Below are 19965 nucleotides of genomic sequence, written 5' to 3' on the forward strand. Positions count from 1 at the left end.
CCGCCTGTTACTCACGCGTGTGCGTTCCTCCTACAGGGGAGAGTGGTGTGAGACCGAGCAGATACCACTGCCTTTAATCTGAATCATTTCTTCCCGTCATCATCGGCCGTTTAACATTCATGAACCAGAGCGCTTCGTTTACCAAGCCAGCAGAACCTGTGGTACACGAGGTTCCCACGGCTCTGATCCAGTGTGTGTACCCTGTCACTAGCGCCAGATGACTCCGCTTAGGATTACCATGTGTTTGACGATGAAGAGCACAGGTGCCGTTTTTTTTTTTTTTTATACAGTATGCAAATATGAAACACGTTAACTACACATTTTAGTGCATGAATGCAAGAAGCATAGCAGGACTATATGACGTGCATACAGATAGACAGAGTGGCTGAGTACAGATGACATAGCGCATCACAGGGAGATCACTGTGAGAATGTGATTTGGAGAGAAAACGGGGGAGGTTAGTGTTATTCTCATTTTTTTAATGAGAAAAAAAAATGAAGACATGGTCAATTAAGATTTTGGGGTTTTTTGGGGGGGTTTTTTTTGTCATTGGCGGCGCATAAGAAATAACTACAAAAACTGCAAATCGCGACAGAATCGTCTGCAACACGGTGAAGCTGTCATTTAGGAATAAATCATAATTTACTGAGTCACACACAACGTCGGTTAGAACAGTGGGGAGCATGTATACTCGTGAAACACTTTTGGACACGCACAGAAAACAGTAAGACAATTACACAGATGCACACTCATACACTCTCTCTCTCTCTCTCTCTCTCTCTCTCTCTCACTCTCCCCCCCACACACACACATACACACACACACACACACCTAAACACTCTTGCTCTGCTGCTTGGCTCTCAGATGACTCCCAGATTAGGAACAAGGACTGTCAGCACCTTTCCAACCAAGCGTGAAGTGGATTCGGCAGAGGTGGGAACATCTCTGTCCGCCGACCCCAGTCACCTCCACCCTACTGGGCTACAGCCACGTACGAACCTGCCCTGAGCAGCACTGGCCATCTGGGAGTTGGTATGCCCAACCCATTTACTATGGTACTTCCCCAATCTGCCCAACAGAACATTCAAATAATGCGCCAGATATGAGGCAGAGAGCGCAGATACAGGTGTGAGGTTAAAAATCAAACCATTATTATCTCAAACCTGAGCATAAATCCTCAGGGCAATTAAAAATCGTTAAAACGTTTAAGTTATTATAAAACTTAAAATAAACCAATTTTTTTTTTTAGTACAAACAAAAAAAAAAAAGATGAAATGGGAAATGTGATTACTAAATAAGACTAACAAGATTTCGAAAAACACGGAGGAGGCCGTAACATGTGATGTATGTGTGTGCCTGCGCGTGTGTGTGTGTGTGTGTGTGTGTGTGAGTTCTGTTTATAATGCTCTGTTTGTGATGAATGGCATTGCCTGACGGAGTGTGTCACTCGCAGGTGCTGCTTGTACTGATGTAAACATGAGCTTTGATTCAGAGACTGTAACAGCCGCTTAACAGACTGTCCGTGCCTATTCACCAAGGCCTAGGTACACACACAAACACACACACACACACACACACACACACACACACACACTATCGGATATTGATTTCATTCCATTCCAGTGTAATATAAAGATAGATCGTAAAAGATTCTAAAAATAAACCAGCCGTCCACTCTGCATGAGCGACAGTGATTGGAGATTGGAGTGATCTGTGAGCAGCAAATTTAGACCCTGTTGACCCCTGTGTTGACAATCTCTGCAAATTTTTGCCTCTCTTTCTTTAAAAAAATGGGGAGGGGGGGATCATTTCTGAAATCATTTAAACAAAGTCAGAAAATACAGTGATGAAACTGCACGCCATAAAGGAGGTAGAGATAAAAAAAAAAAAAAAAGAAAAACAGGAAGAGATTGAAAGATCACTCTCTCTCGCACTGAGCGGAGCATTACACTTACAATTTAACAATTAGTGGCTTTTATTCCCTCCCACTCTGAACCCCACTAATGCACAGCCACACTGGGGGAGAATACTAAACAGTCAGTTAAAACGTCCAATCAGATTTAGCGCAACATTTATCACAAACTGACTTGGTCAGTAAGAGACAGACACAGTGTTTTTTTTCTTCTTTTTTTTAAAGATAATATCACCATGTAATCCTGTGTCATCTGTGCTGGTGTGTGTGCGAGCGTGCGTGAGTGTGTGTGTGTGTGTGTGTGTGTATGTGTGTGTGTGTACACAGTTACACAGTGTCATAATGCCTAATAAAGCCAGCTTAGGTTTGGGTCATTAACCAGACTGGCATACATCTACAGGATAATCCTTATCAGATCTGTGTAATATAATAATCCCACTCCTGAGAGCTCTCTCTCTCTCTCTCACACACACACACACACACACACACACAAAGATGCATATAGACTCGACTTCATTTTAAATTCATGATACTTTTCTAGTATTTTTTTCCTAGCAGCAACCACTTAGCACACAAATACATGCACAGTGACGACCCCACATACGACAAGCACAACTTGCCTGGTTGCCCCACCTGATGATTGGCCGTGCTTCTCATCCTTTATGTATATTTAACATCACACACCTTGTATGTCTAACCTGAAGAAACAACGAGTCTCGAACATGATATCAAATACAGATTTTAGTTCATTTCACTTTTTTATGACATTTTTCTTCGCATGCCTGGTCTCTTTGATGCGATGTCAGTTTCTACGGGAGCGGCCTAAAAGGTTATCGCTAAAGCAGGACAGTCGCGCGACATCACCGTGACCCCACCGCGCATAACGCTAAACGCATCAAGTCTCCACTCCGGGATTCAAGACAGAGGTCTCTCACTATCACAAGATTTACATGGAGCTTGTCACCGCGTCTCTTTACCATATTCCCATTCAGAATCCGTCTCTGTGCCCCTTTGAATAAATTACTGTCCTTTATGTGAATTAATTCATTTATCAGCCAGGCCCTGTTTGACTGTAAAACAGGTAAGAATCACCCTCCTCTGAACACACCTCAGATGTACTATATTGTAAACAATTAGTATATGCTTAGGACTGTCCTATTGTAATTTGTATGGTCACACATATATAGCACATTGACAGTGTCATCAAAAGCGTGAATAATGATTGGCTGAGTGTTAGGCACATGTATGAAATATTGCATGTATGTATGTCTTCATTTATTTATGAAACTTAATTTCACCAGATAGTCCCACTGGGGTCAGCGGACCTATTTTGGACAGAGACATGGCAAAGAACAGCCAAGAACGATCTTCAGTTCTCTAAGGTCACAGAGGAGCAGACACCGACTGAGAAACCAACAGAGAAACCAATTAAGACTTCAAGAAACCATTGGCCTAAGAAGCTATACTGATGTCATGTTTCCTTATTTGAGGTCTATGTCTTAATCGTTCTTAAACAACAAAACAAATAACAACCCCTAAAGCCTTTACACTCCATACAGTCAATTTAGAGAGGAGAACAATGCGATGTTTAACATCATCCCTCTGCTCCAGTGACACTTCTGTGTATAATTACACTCTTTAAATTACATTAATTATGCAAATGCTGATAAGAGCAATCAAGGTCATTATTGTCCTTATGATTATTGCTGCTACTATCATCAGAAATGTCAGTAATATAATCTATCTCTCCCCACTTCCCCTTCCCCGTCTATATCCTTCCCTTCCTTAATTTATTACTCAGTGTCTCTCTGCATGTATGTGTGTGTGTGTGTTTTTTTTCCTTCTTTCCCTTTCAGGTTTGCTTGAGCGATACGCTAATTCTGACTTTACGTAAACCTGTTTTGTGAGTACACGCGTGTAGAATTCCCCATACACTCAAATCAGACTACTTCAATTCACACAGGTGAATTGTGCGGAGCTAAAGCATTGATTGTGATTCACGGATGATCCATCTGTGCTTGGTTAAAATATCTCAGATATGTTTCCACGTCTGGCCCATCCATCTGTTATAATGGACTGATGGACCCGCCAGGTGGGCCCAGCTGTGGAGCTGCGCCATAAGTCTCCCTGCACCGTGGGATCTCTTCTATGGTCAGGGCCCCCCCCATTCATGATCATGCCCATTCCGGCGTTAGGCACTCTCCTAAAGTCTTCTGACCCAGGGTGGCTTTCTTCTCCATGACTCCAGCTAGCAGCACTGTGGGCCCTGCCCCAGCCAGGTGGAGCCCGGCGGGGGCTAATCGTACCGATTAATCTCTATCATTGCCAGGGTGACAGCTGACCCCGCAGCTGTTGGTGGTGACCGTGATGGAAGGATGTCGAAAGCAGGTGGGGGGTGGGCACAGAGGAGAGGAAAAAGAAAAAACGGAATCACGTCGTCTTTTTTAACACAACCGTCCCGGCGCGCTAGGCCGACGCGCTCGGACCGATCCCGTCCTGGTCGCCAACTCATAAGTGCATTTGCAGTCGTGGAGGGCGGTAAATAATACATTGCCTTTTGTTTGCACGTCGAATGGGAGCTTTTACGAGAGAGATCCCTGACATGTAAAACTTGGTTGGAATAGAGCTGTTCTGTTATGGGCTGCTTGCTGAACAGTGTCTCCCACAGAGAGGATGTGTCCAAATAATCAGTCTTACAGCACTTATGTGTGTGTGAGAGAACATGAATTAGCATAAAGGCACAAAGACTGTTAAAATAAGCCCCATAAATCTAAGGCTGAATCGCTCTTGTTGAAACAGCCAGTATCACTGACTGTACTTAACATAATCAACAGCGAATTTGGATTTTTTTTAGATTTCTCATCATCTTGTCAACACTGCCAGCTGAATTTGTGGTGACACAGAGGAAAAAAAGTTGCACTTGCTTTAATCAGCTATATATCGAGGAGGGGGTGGGGTAGAGAGAGAGAGAGAGAGAAAGAGAGAGAGAGAGAAAGAGAGAGAAAGAAAACACTTTGTACTACTACTTTGCATTGTACTATCACAACTCTGAGCTGGTGGTTCAGATGAGGTGGACCTCAACAACACACCAATACACAATCACCTCCCCTCATTTCATAATCCGATACACACAAACACACACACGCATACACACACGCACACGTGCACGCACGCACGCACGCACGCACACGCACACACACACACATGCACACGCAGACAGATTCTCAGAAAAACGCTAACTGTCTCACACACAAACATACAAACAAACCCCATCAAGACCGAATCCATAAATTAACACCTTCACAGACAAAATGATGAAACACTTGTGTAGTGACAAACCACATGGTATACGGCACAGCCGACTCTCAAGTGCCTTTTGTGCCCCCCCACCAAATACCTGTTCATATTTAGTGTAAAAAGGATGATGTGTTTTTCAGTTCCAAAAGGCTTCAATTGTAGATTGAGGCCTTTTTTTTTTATCATACGAACAACTTTTCGGTGCATCCACACGTTTTGGCCATGTCCCCAGTTGTAAGAAATCAACTTCAACGAGAAATATAAGCCAAGAAATCACAAAATTCTGTAAATCTTTCCTCAGTATATTATAGACCTAGTTAAAATCTCGATAATCATGTATATTTTGTTAATGGACGTTGTCGTGATTTTATTAATGTTAAGATTTACTGCATGTCCCTGAAATTTTTTTCCCACCATGTAGGTTTATAGTTTCTCTCCTATAGCCTAAACTCGTGTTGACATCACTTTCAAGAACTGACAAGAACCGACATCATTTTTTTTTTTTTCAGGAATTCAGTAGAGCAAAATGAAGTATCTCAGTTTTGTTATTACTTTTTTTTTTTTAATCCATTGTAATGTAAATCTGTTTGTAACAGTCTTAAAGTTCCACCTCACCAGGCTAAGCTATGGAGAAAATGAATCCATTTTTTTTTAAAAATTCCAGTGCATGTTTCAAACAAAAGTTGAAATGTTGTTCATGTGTTGCAGATTACGCTAGCTAAATCTCGATCAGACACAGAGCTAACGTTAACTTAGTTCAAAACCTTCCTTGTTAGGTTCTGCTCTGTTACGTACATGAACCTAACATGGTGGAACATGCACCTAACAGGGGTAAATTTTGATAGAAAATGTAACAAATAAATGATTTATGATTATATGCATAATGCATCAAATATCTCTGTTATGTATAATTAATTGTCTTAATGTAATTGTATATAATTCTATAACGTATATACATTTGAATATATATTATGACATAGCACATTGTTTCATATTATATGCAGAGACTGTGTAGTAAAATAAATATAAAAAGATCAGGCATTAATAAAAATATCATCCATTGTTCAACCTTCTTGTCCATCATTGGTATGAATTCCACCCTGTTGGCAAGCAGGCTGGAGTGGAACACAAGTATTATCAACAGAATAAAAATGAAGGGTTGTCAAATGCTATGTGTGTTGCATCTTTTTGCCTTGACTTACAGAGATGGAAGGGATTAACATCAGACACACAAACAATTTTTGACTAAATTCTGTAGTTTGCTTTTTTGGGTGGGGGGGTGGGGGGGGGGTGTAGCTGCAGAAAAATGTAATTTACAAATCACTCAGCAGACATAGATGACTCAATGAGTATTGTAATTCTTAATTCATATTTGAAGGAAAAATGAATATGATGGACTGAGGGACACATAATATCTAAGAAACTCCAAACATCATTATACACTACACCACAGATGCTTACGTATATGTCCCTAACAGGGTGGAATATTCTCACTGTCCATGTATGAACAATCTGCCCATGAGTATTAGGATTTAAGCGTTTGAGCTTGGCCAGTTTGTTTTCCTGAAAGTTAAACATGTCAGTTTTATGGTACAATATTAAACATTTGAAAACGGATACCTATCTTTTTATTTTAATTTTACAAGCTCAGAAATTCACTGCGTAACAGGAATGACCCATAAACAGACACATAATGTTCTTCTCACAAACAGCCCCACAGACAAACACACATGTTACACATCCATCAGCTGGTTCAGAGAATAACAGTGGTAGGGCCATCTACAAAGGGGGAGCATAAATCTCATGGTTTTTAGAGAGACATAAGAAGCGAATCCATCTGACCAGAGCTAGTTTGTGGCAGCTGTTTTCAGCTCTTCCCATGTTCACGTCAGTAAACCTCATTAAAGTGACAGATGAACATGTTTCAACGTGTATTCTCACATCATTTTTTGCTTAACGAGAAGTCTTTTGAATAAACATCTGTTTTTGTTTTATGCGTTTTGTTTTTTTGGGTTTTTTTTTTTTTTTTTATACTAGAAGCTCTTTTGAATTAACACTGTGAAGGACTAGTCAAATGAATGAATCAAACAATGACAGGGGGTGTTTGGAGGGAATCAAGGCTTATCATCACCCATGAAATCATAACTGCTCAACAAGGATTCCCAGAATGGCCATTGCTCATTGCTCACTTTCCAAATACTAAAAGCTATACCTCCATGAATAAAAGAGGTGCCATTGGGTGACGAGTGAGCCAGTGCTATCAGTGTGAGTTTGAAAATCGGCCCCCAAGGCAAGTGGGTCAAAGTTAGATATAGTCTCGCCCTTACAGACGGTCAATTACATTATGACATAACAGACCGTTCCACCGGCACACACAGAGACAGACACACACACACACACATACACACGTACACACACGCACATAATCATACTGGCATTTCCTGTCCCAAAGACAACAACTTGATTGATGTTTCACAGAAATGTAATCAAACGGCCACAAACGAACAGGGGGTTTGCATGCTTCTTTAGCTGCAAATTAGATTTATGCCTCTCAAATTTATGAAATGAGGCTTTTGAATGTCCAGTGTAAACAAATGGAACTCCATAAGAAACTAATGGTTGAAGGTAACATAAGGACAAATAGGGGGATTGGCTTTGCACCAACATGATTTTGATTGGCTAGGGAAAAAAAAAAGCAAAAAAAAAAAAAAGAAATCAAATTCCCAAGACTTCAGCGATTAAATCTTGTGGAAATTATTTTGCAACTCCATGGCAAATGATTAATGTGATGTTGGGCACACAGCAAATTTGTGAGCTTTTATATTAACTCTGAGAGTGTTAAATGAACTCCCCAAGCATCCACATCGTTCCACACTGGCTAGTGTATGTCAGTTGAACGTCGGCTGTTTTGGTCTTCGTGTATAGTGTTACAACCCACCTAAACTCCACTCCACTCCAATAACTAACACTGTATTTTGGTCATTCCATTTTAATCGATGAATCTGAGATGACAGATCAGAGTAGACGGCCCTCATCTGGACCCATCTCACTCTCGTCGGCCTCCACACCAGATGTGCATGAGTGACAAGTAAGGTGGCCTCTGAGAAGCAAGGGACCGGTGTCATCCACTCAGGGCAGATCTGAACAGCGTCTCTACCGACATCCCCTGATTGAATCTGATGTAAGACATTCTTAATCAAAACCCTGGAACAGTGAAAACAGGCTCTCTGCTGAGAAAATTAAATAGCAGTCTGCATACAAAAAGGCAGAGCACAATTAGGCCTGAGTGGAATATCGAATAGACTCCTCCAGAGGAGACGCGTCAGCTGCTAGCAGCCAGCACAGATGTAGGATCCATTCCAAATTCTGTTTTACATGCCTGGCCTGATGGTTTAACCATGTGACATGAATTTTGAACAATTGGATAATTTATTAAAATAACCTTTAATGTGTTAATGGTTGAAATTGGAATGGATTGTTGAGAAAATATTTAAAAAAAAAAAAAAAAACACTTGATAAAAGAGGATCATCTCTCATTCACTGACATCTGTTTGTGGTGCCAACACAAAACCACGACTCGACACAAAATATTAATAATTATGCAACGGTATGGTTCTGAAAGTGTTTTAAACTCTTTGCTTGTTTCCGGTTTCAGGTGTAAATTAGACATCAAGATATTCTTGTCTCAGTGTCCTGTTGCATTAACCAGCAGGGGGTGGGGGTTGGTAGGCTAATCTATGAAAGTTAACAATGAAATAAACATGATTCTCTTTTTTGTATTGACGTTTTTGACATGAAGTGACAGGCAGAGCGGACGAAGCATACCTTCCAAACAACACGTTCTCCACAGTCCGGAATGGGTCATGACTTCTTCATTTTTCTTGCTCGTCTCGTTCTCGTTGTTGGTCTTAATCTTGCACACACCGCGTGAGTATAGCCAGTAGTCCGTGCCCACCGCGATGGTCATTAGACTGAAGGCGGCGAACGCGCCCACCGTGGTCAATAGCATTTGAACTCCGCGGTCAAAAAGACCCATGTTTCCGCATTCCATGAAAGGGGAGCCCCCTTTCCTCTTGATGTATAGGAAATAAATATTTGTAAATTGGATGGACCAAAGCAAGCAAGAAAATGGGTACCTCAGTATGAGGAGAGGTAGGGGGACAATTGGGTGAGTGGCTGAAATTCTATGACTATTTCTGAGGTGAAGTCAGGGGCAAGGAGAGATGGATCTAAGACAAGAGGGAGACCACTCAGTCGATTATCTACTTGGTCACCTCACAAAAACTCAGAGAAGCTTGAGGTTGCGAAAGCACGATACAAGCAAATCTGTCTATCTTCTCCAAATGCGCAATGCTTTTAATTAAAAGAGACTATACGTATTTTCCGAATGGAATATTAATATAAGAGTGTGCTTTGCCTTCATTTAGCAGTTATTTCATCTTAGACATAAATGTTCCCCTAAAACAGCAAATACGGGGCTTATTAAACGTTGTAATAAAGCCTATTATTGATCTTTCTACAATATTACAAAAATGAACACGTGTCGCACGACTGGTATCTTCTGTTTGTGTGATTGTTGGCATGTGTTCGCTATGCGTACAGGATTTGATTCAGATTGAATGGACGACCAGGGGAGGGGAATAGAGGTTAAGTGTAAAGATAGACTTCTATAGCCAACAAATTTACTCAGGGCTACGCAATTTAAATACCCATGAATGATGGCTAGCATTAATTATAATGACAATGCCGTTAAATTATGCCATGAAGGCTATGTTTCAACCTAACCGGTTGAGACGACGCATGTCTACCTCTCCAGTTATCTGTCTAAACATACATTTATCTAAGCAGATAGGGGAAAACAGGGAGAGACAGGGATGGAAAACGAGGGTAGGGATACAGAATAATGAAAGCAACGAATTTAAATAAATGGATTCAAAAGGTATCCCCGGTAAAATTTACGACAAATAAACAATGAAATACTTTGGAGCTAACATTATTGGGATAAACAAAATAATCACGGGGAAGAAGCCATTATACGAAGCAAATAATGAAGTAAATGAGCATGTAAAACGAAGTCCTGAAATAAAAAAGCAACCGCTAGTTTTCCTTTTTTCTAAAATTCTGATCTCCAGTTTCCATATGTGGCCCCTATATCGTCGAAGGTTTCCACGGGAAATGAAAATCTACTTGAAAAAGAGGTACCGACGACGATCCGTGGAAAGCGGGGCGCATCCAACAGGGCAAAGCGACCATTACTCGACATAGAGCTGGGCAGAGGAAGATGAGGTGATGGGGCTACAGCCGAAATCGCTCCACGCCAGTGGTGCTGTTGTTACCCGGGTATCCAAATCCGTGGCGATTATATCACACCCAGTACCGGAACCATGACCAACCCACATGCATAGCCCTTGCGCCATGTAAACCAAACAAACAAAAAAAATAACGTCAAACTGAATCACGACGGAGAAAAAAATGTAGAAATTCAAAACAAATTTCACCAATCTTTGCGCTTTACGCCTCCCTCCCCTTCTTTCGGCACACTGTGATAAAAGTGGAGAGGTGAGGAGGGGGTTGATGGTAGGAGGCAAAGGAAGAAAAAAAATGACACAACCAGAGGAAAAGATCCACAGCACACACTACGCCAAAGCGAGAGAAAGTGAAAGAGGAGCGGGGAGGGGGCAGCCTCAAGCCAGTATACACAGGTTGCTAGTGTCAGTGCTGCATATTTGATCCCCCCCCCCCTCATTTTCTCTGCTTTTTACTCCATCATCTACACGGATGATGCTTTGAAATGACGGGTCATTGTCATTTAACCCTGCTCCGTGCCCCCTTTTCTCTTACAGCGACTGAACATTGTACTTTTAGCTTTCCGCTGAACGCTTGCTGCCAGAAAAGAAATGGCTTTTAAATCAGTTTTAAGGTGGAAGGGGGGGGGGGGGGGGAAGATTTGGGATTAGATGAAGGGTCGGAGATTCTATAACAGCTGAGGAACAAGTTTGTCCTTAATTCGGATTTGCCTTGAAATTCGCCTACGTTCTTTGACATTTCATGTATGAACATGTAATTAAACATGGGTTTTGGACATAATTAGGGGTAATCATCGAATACAGACTACTATTCTTATAAATTCAGTTTAATTGCCTTGGCTTTTCATATGATTTTTCAGGACGTTCATGTAAGTTATGCAATATAGTGCCTGAATGCATATACGCTACTAAGTTATACGCTGCAGTCATTTTGGATTTGTCAAATAAAAGCTTTAACCACATAGCTTAACACCCGGACGGCAGGCCTCTGCAAGCTCCCGAAAAAATTGCAAGAAAATGGAAAACCAGCGCGACACGTACACGTCATTATAGAAAAACGAATTTGGCTCCCGTTTTCTAGCGAGCCTATGTTATGATTTTCTTTTAAATTTATCGTCGCTGTCTTCGTAAATCTTCTGAGCGTTCTGCCGGAGATTTTCGGCTGTCTCCGTGTATTCGTGCGCGGAGCCGAGGATCATGGTGCTGAAATGGACAGCTCCTTGTTATTCCCCCGCTGCTCTTATCTAAGGCAGTTGTCTCCCCCTTGCGATGCATCTGCACACTGAACCTTTGACTGATATTTATGGCCTCGATTTTCAGTACCATTTTCGCTACAATTCGACCATCCATCTTAAAATACTGTTACACGGGCCTTCATTTGAATGGGTTTTTTTTAAAATGTCCTCTTCATAACTATTTTGTATAACTTTGTAACCATTCCATACACATGGGCTACATGCACATAACCTACTAAGTAAATTCAAAACTGCATATTTGGCCAGTCATCTCAAGTACAGAAGAACAGATGTAACCACACAACTGGAGCATTTCCAGGAACAAGTGCAAGAAAGGTGAGATAGACCATAACACGTTCAAAGGCCTCTGCAGCTCTATGGCACATTGAACTGAGAAGAAGTCCCACAGAGCAAAAGGATAGAGGGAGGGAATGAGAGAGAGAGAGAGAGAGAGAGAGAGAGAAAGAGAGAGGGGGGGCTTGAGAAAGAGGAAGGGGGAGAAAGGGGTAGAAGAGAGGGGATTCTTGCATGAATAAGAAAAGCATGGATGGATAGATTAGCCTTTTTCCTCAATAATGCCCTCCTCCTCTAGAGGACATATTTAACATTCAGGTCTGCTCACACTCTCATCCAGTCAGTGACACACAGCCCAGATACACTGCCTCCTCTGGTGCAGAGAGAGAGAGAGAGAGGGAGAGAGAGAGAGAGGGAAACAAGATAAGAGAGACTTATGAATTTAGAGCACAATACAGCAAGCCCATATGTTTTGATGCATCCCCAACACAAGGGAGAACAACTGTTGGTTCCCATGAGTTACTGCCGGAGCTTATCTTTCTGTGTCCTCCACATGTCATAATCATTTGAATCTCCTTTGAGGATCTAACAGCAACCTCTCAAAATGATGGTTCTACCAAGAAGACAATGGATCTAATTTTTCTTGGCTTTTACCTGACAGTTTTCTTTCAGCAGACCAAATTAATACAAGCCTGGCACACCGATACATAAAAGTAACCAAACGATTGCTTTTAATCTAAATGAGAACATACAGAGTTACATAATTTAGTTGCAACAATACCCTGTCTCCTCACTACCATATTAAGATGTATATGATGATTCTGCCTTCAACGGAGCATGCCCACTGGAGCAGAAGAAGATTACCGTGGTTCTGCAAAAGCGACTCAGTGAACGAACAAATTTATAGGATTTATTCCAAAAGTCATGAACGCTTATTGATCTGTACAGCAAAATGAAGAGCATCTAAAGCAAATTCGGTAGAAAAGATGTCAAATTACTCATGTGAAATGTGGTGATAACTGATTTAAAAAAAAAAAAAAAAAAAAAGCTACAGAACTGTGTTATCAGTCCTTCTGTACAATAAACGTGAGACAGATTTTGAAATGTATCCAGAAATACAGGGCTAGTGAGAGCAGCAGGGGTGGATTTTTGGAGTGGCAATGAGTTTGCCAACTCTGAAGTGCCCTAATTGGGATGTGTTGGCATAGTCTGTGGGCAGCGGCAGATTCTGTTTGCACATCTCGCTGTCGAACATGCACATCACACAGATCTGAAGCACCATTAGGCGGATTACAGCGGCTTTGTCGGGGGTGAGATCAGGGGTGTGTGTGTGTGTGTGTGTGTGTGTGTGTGTAGGGGAGGGGGTGTTAGCAAAGTCACTACTTGCTCTGTCACATACCCCCCCCCCCTCCCTTGTTATCGTTCCTCCTTTTTTTTCAATTTGCATTTCTATCAATATGATAGACATAATCTCGCCAATACTACGTGTCCCCGCCCTCTTTTTCTATTCTTATTATGCGGCTCCCAGGCTTATCCAGAATATAGATCTATTAAAGTTAAATGCATGAGGAAAGGTTTCTTTGTGTGGTTTTTGCATGCCTTTCCATTTGATGGATGACTGCTCCACTTTAGTGAAATGATTATCGCTGCTTCTTTTCACCTCATACAATGGCCTCTGAAAGTTTTCACCAAGCTCTTCCGTCCCACTGCTCCGTCACACACCTTATTTATCCTAGTCTAATTTAGTGCAACTTGGCTCCACTGTCCTCCTCTTTCTGCCTTACAGTCTCTCTCTCTCTCTCTCTCTCTCTCTCTCTCTTTCTTTCTTTCTCTCTCTCTCTCTCTGTTTCTCTGTCTTGGGGGCAGAACTGAGTTTCCTTACTTGTTCTGCATTACTTGGGGTTACAACACATGAATGAGGTACCTGCTGAACATTGGCCTACTTTTGATGTGCCTCCTGTCAGATCACAATAGCCACTTGAAAGAAAGAAAGAAAAACAGATAGATAGATAGATAGATAGATAGATAGATAGATAGATAGATAGATAGATAGATAGATAGATAGATAGATAGATAGATAGACAGATAGATATGAAACCACATTAAGTTTTGCCCGAACAACAATGTTAGTAGTTCCTCCACACATGCCATAAGGCCTTTGGGTCTTCTCAGAATCGACGGCATCCCATAGCGCATTGATCCGTCATTACAAGCACAGGCCCATGTTAGAGTCAATGCATTGGCAGTTAAGATGAACAAGCAAGAGGGGACAGAACAAGTGGCAGTTGGACTTTATAGGCCCATATAATACAGAGGTGACACTTTTGTTTGAAGGGGGTTGTGTAAGATCTATGTAACGCCTCTATAATCAGGAAATGAGACACTTAAAAGGCACTTCTGAATGGTAGTTATTAAAAAAAATATTACTTATTAATTTTCTCTCCATTTCTTCTAAAAAATTAGACCTTCATAGCCCCTTCAAGGTGCTTTGTAGTCTAACAGGTTCATTAGTACTGAACTGATTGGATTTTAGATTGTAGTAGCCCTCTGACAACATTATGTGGTACACACACGTAATTTATTTTTTTTATACAGATTTCATGTAGATTAGCTCCCGGTGTACAAGAGGTACAATGCCTTTCCATGGGGATATGGTGTATGGAGACTTAAGCTCCAGGATATGCAGAACCATGTAGGCAATACATCTAGAACACTACCCGGAATCAGGCTTCCCTGCTGGGGTATCCAGTGGGGTTGCCCTTGGGTGAAGGAAAACAGCTGAAAAGATAAAGTAAATAAATGTTTCATAAGAGCAGGCTTTTGAATACCCCATGGACTCAGCACTGGCTAATTGAATTGGATTACTGCTGATTCCCTGTGGAGACTTTTACTCCTCTGAACCCCTGCTGTTTTTCAGGGTGGACACTCTTTTTTTCTCTTTTTTTCCCCCCTTCTTACTTTCTCTCTTTCTTTCTGTTTAAGTAGAGATCCCACAGCGGCACTCTCCTCCACCCCCTCCTTCACCTCTTCTTCACATTGTCTTCAAAGACAAAAGCTGTTCTCCTCTTTTTCATCATTTACTTTTCTCATGAAGGAGAAAAAACACTTTTGTGGCTCAGATATTAATGTTGGCTTATAATAATCGGATAGAGGTCTGTGGAAATTAGGGAGTTGATGCTATAACTGGCTACAGTGAAGAATCTACTTACATTTCCTCCTTCAATACCAATACAGACAAGCACTCCCATCACTGTTAACGGTGATGCTCGGATAGCAAAAGGAACCGTGGCACGTGTACTTCAGAACCGGACGGCTCCATTCCTCTCGCTAAAGACTAGACAAAGCAAGAGTGAAAAGATGGATGTATGGAACCATTTCTCACTCTCTCTTCTCTCTCTCTCTCTCTCTCTCTCAAATGAGGTGAAGGGTTTTCAATCAAAACCTCTGTTCTCCATCAATTCCCCTCCCTTTTCTTCCTCTCCTCTCACAGCCTCTCTTCTTTCTTTCTTTCTTTCTTTCTTTCTTTCTTTCTTTCTTTCTTTCTTTCTTTCTTTCTTTCTCTGTGTGGTTCCAAGGACAGTTTAAAAATAAAACCTGAGACCTTCCCCTGTTGAGATAGCAGATACTGGCAGTGTGCTGGAACTTGGGAAGATGACATAGTTCTCGGAGCGGAGCGGAGCAAGGTGGTAGCCCAGATTGAGAGAGCTCTGACTGCAGCCCTGTGGCATTGCACTGGGGTACAGAGAGAGAGAGAGAGAGAGAGAGAGATGCGGAAAAAGGATGGATAGGATGGTGGAACGGATAAGGTAGAAGGCAAGGAGACTCGGAAACCGGATTAAACAAACCAACCAATTCATTAAATAAACTAAGTTAAATAAATTTGAACAAAAACTTAGTGAGCAAATTCATTCGAAATAACCAGATGAATTCCCCCTATAAATTAACCTATTTTTTATAGCCATGAAAAAATTGACTTAAGACCCAGAACATTCAGTTTACAATGAATGTTTTAGACACTCAGTAGTTAGATATGTCAATGTAAAAATAATGTATTAAGTAATCTAAATCAACCTCTAAATTCCGCTAAATTACTGAACAAATGTTAAACTAGTAAAAAATAATACTTCAAAAAGGGTTTTCAATTTGATGAACAGTCTTTTTCATTACAGAATTGAACATTTTTTTAAATGAGCACAATATTTACGATTAAAAGAAATCAATGATTAAACATCTTCAAAATTTTAATGATAAAAAAAAAACAGTAAAAATATATAAACTGTCAAAAGACACTCTTATAAATGGAAGCTATTATCTCTCGGCTGTGTACCAGCCATCACCCTGAATGACCTTCTAGTAATTACAGCAGCAGAACTGTGACTCGTACCGGGTCAATCTGTAAAGTCTGCTCCATTATATAGGTTCTCCCTATAGAGGGCATGTAGCATGTGCTATGCCAATGCATTGATCATTCGTAGTGTTTGTTCTATGGGAAGGCAATTGAGAAGATTGATTTCAGAAGATATAAAAGGTATATGAGAGTGCGCAGGCAATATGGATGTGTTTTATGTGTGAAAGCGCATTCGTGGCCGAAGTCGAGCGCGTGTAAACAGCCTTGCGCGAGAGCACACGTATAAGTACATGTAAACTGGTTTTACCGGGGCATATATCAGCATAAATACCCTCCGCCTTTTTCTGTAAAATCTTTAAATATATCTTTATGACATTTTCCTCCATACTGCTGTAACTGCCGTTTCTGGTCTTCCGCGTTATTAAACATTTTCTGCTTTTATTATTATGAAAGTATGTCAGATGAATATTTTGAGGTAGGCCCCCTGTATCTTGTTCGTTGAATAGCGGCCTGTGAGAGGATCGGAAGGGGCGCGTCTCTTGTTATTCGTTTGCTCTTCTCCCCTTCTTTGCATTGCTGACCCTCTCCTATCTCTGTTTCTGTTCTTCCATTCTCTCTCTCTCTCTCTCTCTCTCTCTCTCTCTCCCTGTGTTCACTGGTTGTGCTATGGAGAGGAGGGAGGAGGGAGAATCAATATGTTTTCAATTTGCAGCAGCGGCTCACTCCCCCGCATTCTAATAAGAGAGAGAGAGAGAACGGGAGAGATAGAGATAGAGAGAGAGAGAGAGAGAGAGAGAGAGAGAGGGAGAGAGAGAGAGAGAGAGAGAGGGCTCCTCTTATATCAAAGTTTGCTCCGTCACAGTTAACCAAGAACTGTCTTCAAAACAGACACATATCTTAACAAATTGAAATGAATGCATATTGGACTCATTCCAAACACTGCTCTTTCCCTGTCACTTCACATCCTCGTGTGCTCATGTGTGAACCGCAACGGGCACACTACACACAGTGTTGATCATTACAGTCATATGACGACTAAACATTAAATACAGCCGCCTAAATCATTCATAAGACATGTACATAAACAGGGTCTGGTACATATACGTATGGGTCTATTTTTTAAGGCTTTAGAGACAAAGGGGGTGTTCAAATTACAATATGTTTTAACAGTCTGTAATTCTACTTTAAGATTTCTCCATCGTAAATGTCTACTTAGACACTGAACAATACTATATATGTTATGATGATGGTGATGATGATGATGATGATGATTATTACTATTATTATTGTTGTTAAGGCATTCAAAAGCTGCTGTGGTAGACCACATTCAAATCAGTGAATGCATCATGAACTTTCACTCCAGCAAAAGTTAATTGACTCCGAGACATTTGGTTAGAAAATAAGGTCGGAATATGCACTGATACTTCTGTTGAGCCAACAATCTATTTCCATAAATTCAAGGCTATGTCCTAATTAAACCATATAGCCTTTTTGGCTTGGATCAGCTAAGAGCCGGCGATGGCATTTTACCATGGCAACAGGGTGGACGAGACAGCGACAACGGCACATCGAAGCCAAAGGCGAAGCCAAAGCCGGAATGCCAACGAAAAAAAGGGACAGCGAGAAATCATACAGATGTGCTGACTGCTCAGTTTCCATGGGAACAACCCCTCCCCCCCTCTCTCTTTCATCCTTCTCTGCCTCGTTTTCTCACTCGTCATTGCACTTACAAAAGCCTGACAAGCGTTGTTCATGCGTCTTGCTGTGTCTTAATATGTGTCTACGTGTTTCTGATATCTTGTTTTACTTAAATTCTCAGTTTTTTTTTTCCCACGTTTGAACACATCTACATGTGAGCATTCGCATTATTAAACATCATGTACGTCCACGTTCCTGAGTGTGAGCCATAAAATTTACAGCTGGGATTAAATGAGTCAGTGTGCTATTGTCTACATTTTATGAGACACGCGCTACTGTGAATAGTCATGTTAATGTATGCAAAGATGTTGGAATATGGAGTATACTCTGTATGTGTGTGTGTGTGTGTGTGTGTGTGTGTGTGTGTGTGTCTGCGTGCGTGCGCACACACGCGTGACCATGTGCGTTTGTGGATACATACGCTTGAATGCGTGTATCGTTGTGTCACATATACACGTACCCCGTGTGTAGTATGATTCATACATCTTTCCGTAGTGTGGATTTAGACAATGCATGTGTGGCTCATACTATAGGTGATGCTGTATGTGTGTGGTACGTGTGTATGGGGGGAGGTTGCTCTGTTTCAAGAGTGGGGGACATTTGTCACACGTTTTAATCAAGGATGAAGGCGAGCAGAGGGAGAGAGAGGGGAGGGGGTGGGGGGTGGGGGGGGTTAGAGGAGGGGAGGTTGTTATCAAACAGAGTGGCTCTCACACACACTAAATCAATATGTTGTGTGTGAGAGAATTGGTACAGAGTGATCAAATGAAAGAGTGAGAGTGAGTGAGTGAGTGAGTGAGTGAGTGAGTGAGTGAGTGAGTGAGTGAGTGAGTGAGTGGAACATTGAAGATTAGGAGAAAATGAGGAGAAATTGGAACATGAGGGAAAAAAGTACGAATATTTAACACATTCACATGAAATTAGAGACATCAGGAGGCTTTCATGAAATGTTGCCAGGGACAAATAGCCTGTATTTAACAGATGCCATGATACATTTTCATTTGGCATAAAGCCGATGCATTGTTCATCGATCTTTAAGAAAGAAAGAGAAAGAAAGAATGATACGCATGATAAGAGGACATACAGATGTGTAGATCTGTCTGCCTTATGTGTAAATCAAACAGATCAACTATGGCGTGAGAAGCTGATCTGAGGTCAGTTTTGATGTTGTGTTCAACATTTGCAGAGCAGGTTAATAAAAGCTTTTATGGCCTTAAAGTCAACCAATTGCTGTCCGAGTTCCTCAACTCACAAACGTGAGCTGTTCCCTGTTTGGTTTTTCCACATAACATTTAACGTCTTTTACTCTATGGCACCTTAAGATCAATTCTACGCTTTCTCTCTTCATTGCGTTATCCTTCACTTCATCACCATTATATATTTTCCTTAATGCACCTCATTTTCATCTACCATCCCTAACTGTTTTGTCTAAAAAAAAAAAACGTTGATACACCTTTCCATTCTTTCTTTTCGTCTCTTCCACCGTTACTCTCTCCCCTTGGCCTTTTCTCTTCTCTATTCCACCATATCCCTCTCTCTCCCCCTCCTCTCTCTGCGCCTGGACCAAGGCACTAAATCACTGGGTGACTGACTAGCTCCTGTTCTGTATGCTGTGAGTGCTATGTCTGCCTCTTCAGTTTATTGAACTATTTTTAAATCAGCCCCATCTCTAACCTTGACTGGCGTGATAGAGAGATGGGGATGACAAGAGAGGGAGGGAGAAAACGAACAAATGGGTGGGAGAGCGTGACTGATGATGTCGAAAGGGGGGGGGGGGATGTTGTGTAGAAGAGAAAGGCTGAATGAATGAGAGAAATTAAAGGTAGGGGAGGAAACTGAATGAGAGATTACACGGGGGGGGGGGGGGGGGCAAGG

At 41.4% G+C, this 19965-nt stretch overlaps 1 protein-coding gene across 1 annotated transcript in view; it reads right to left on the reverse strand.

Moving 5' to 3' along the window:
* Positions 1–9260, reverse strand: part of cacng2b (calcium channel, voltage-dependent, gamma subunit 2b) — a 41614-nt gene extending 32354 nt beyond the window's left edge. The window contains exon 1 of the mRNA XM_030782319.1: positions 9035–9260. Within this exon, the coding sequence (XP_030638179.1) occupies positions 9035–9260 (226 nt within the window). The remainder of the gene's footprint in view (positions 1–9034) is intronic.
* Positions 9261–19965: the final 10705 nt, after the last annotated feature.

The sequence above is a fragment of the Chanos chanos genome, chromosome 8, assembly GCF_902362185.1.
Source record: "Chanos chanos chromosome 8, fChaCha1.1, whole genome shotgun sequence".
Classification (NCBI taxonomy): domain Eukaryota; kingdom Metazoa; phylum Chordata; class Actinopteri; order Gonorynchiformes; family Chanidae; genus Chanos; species Chanos chanos.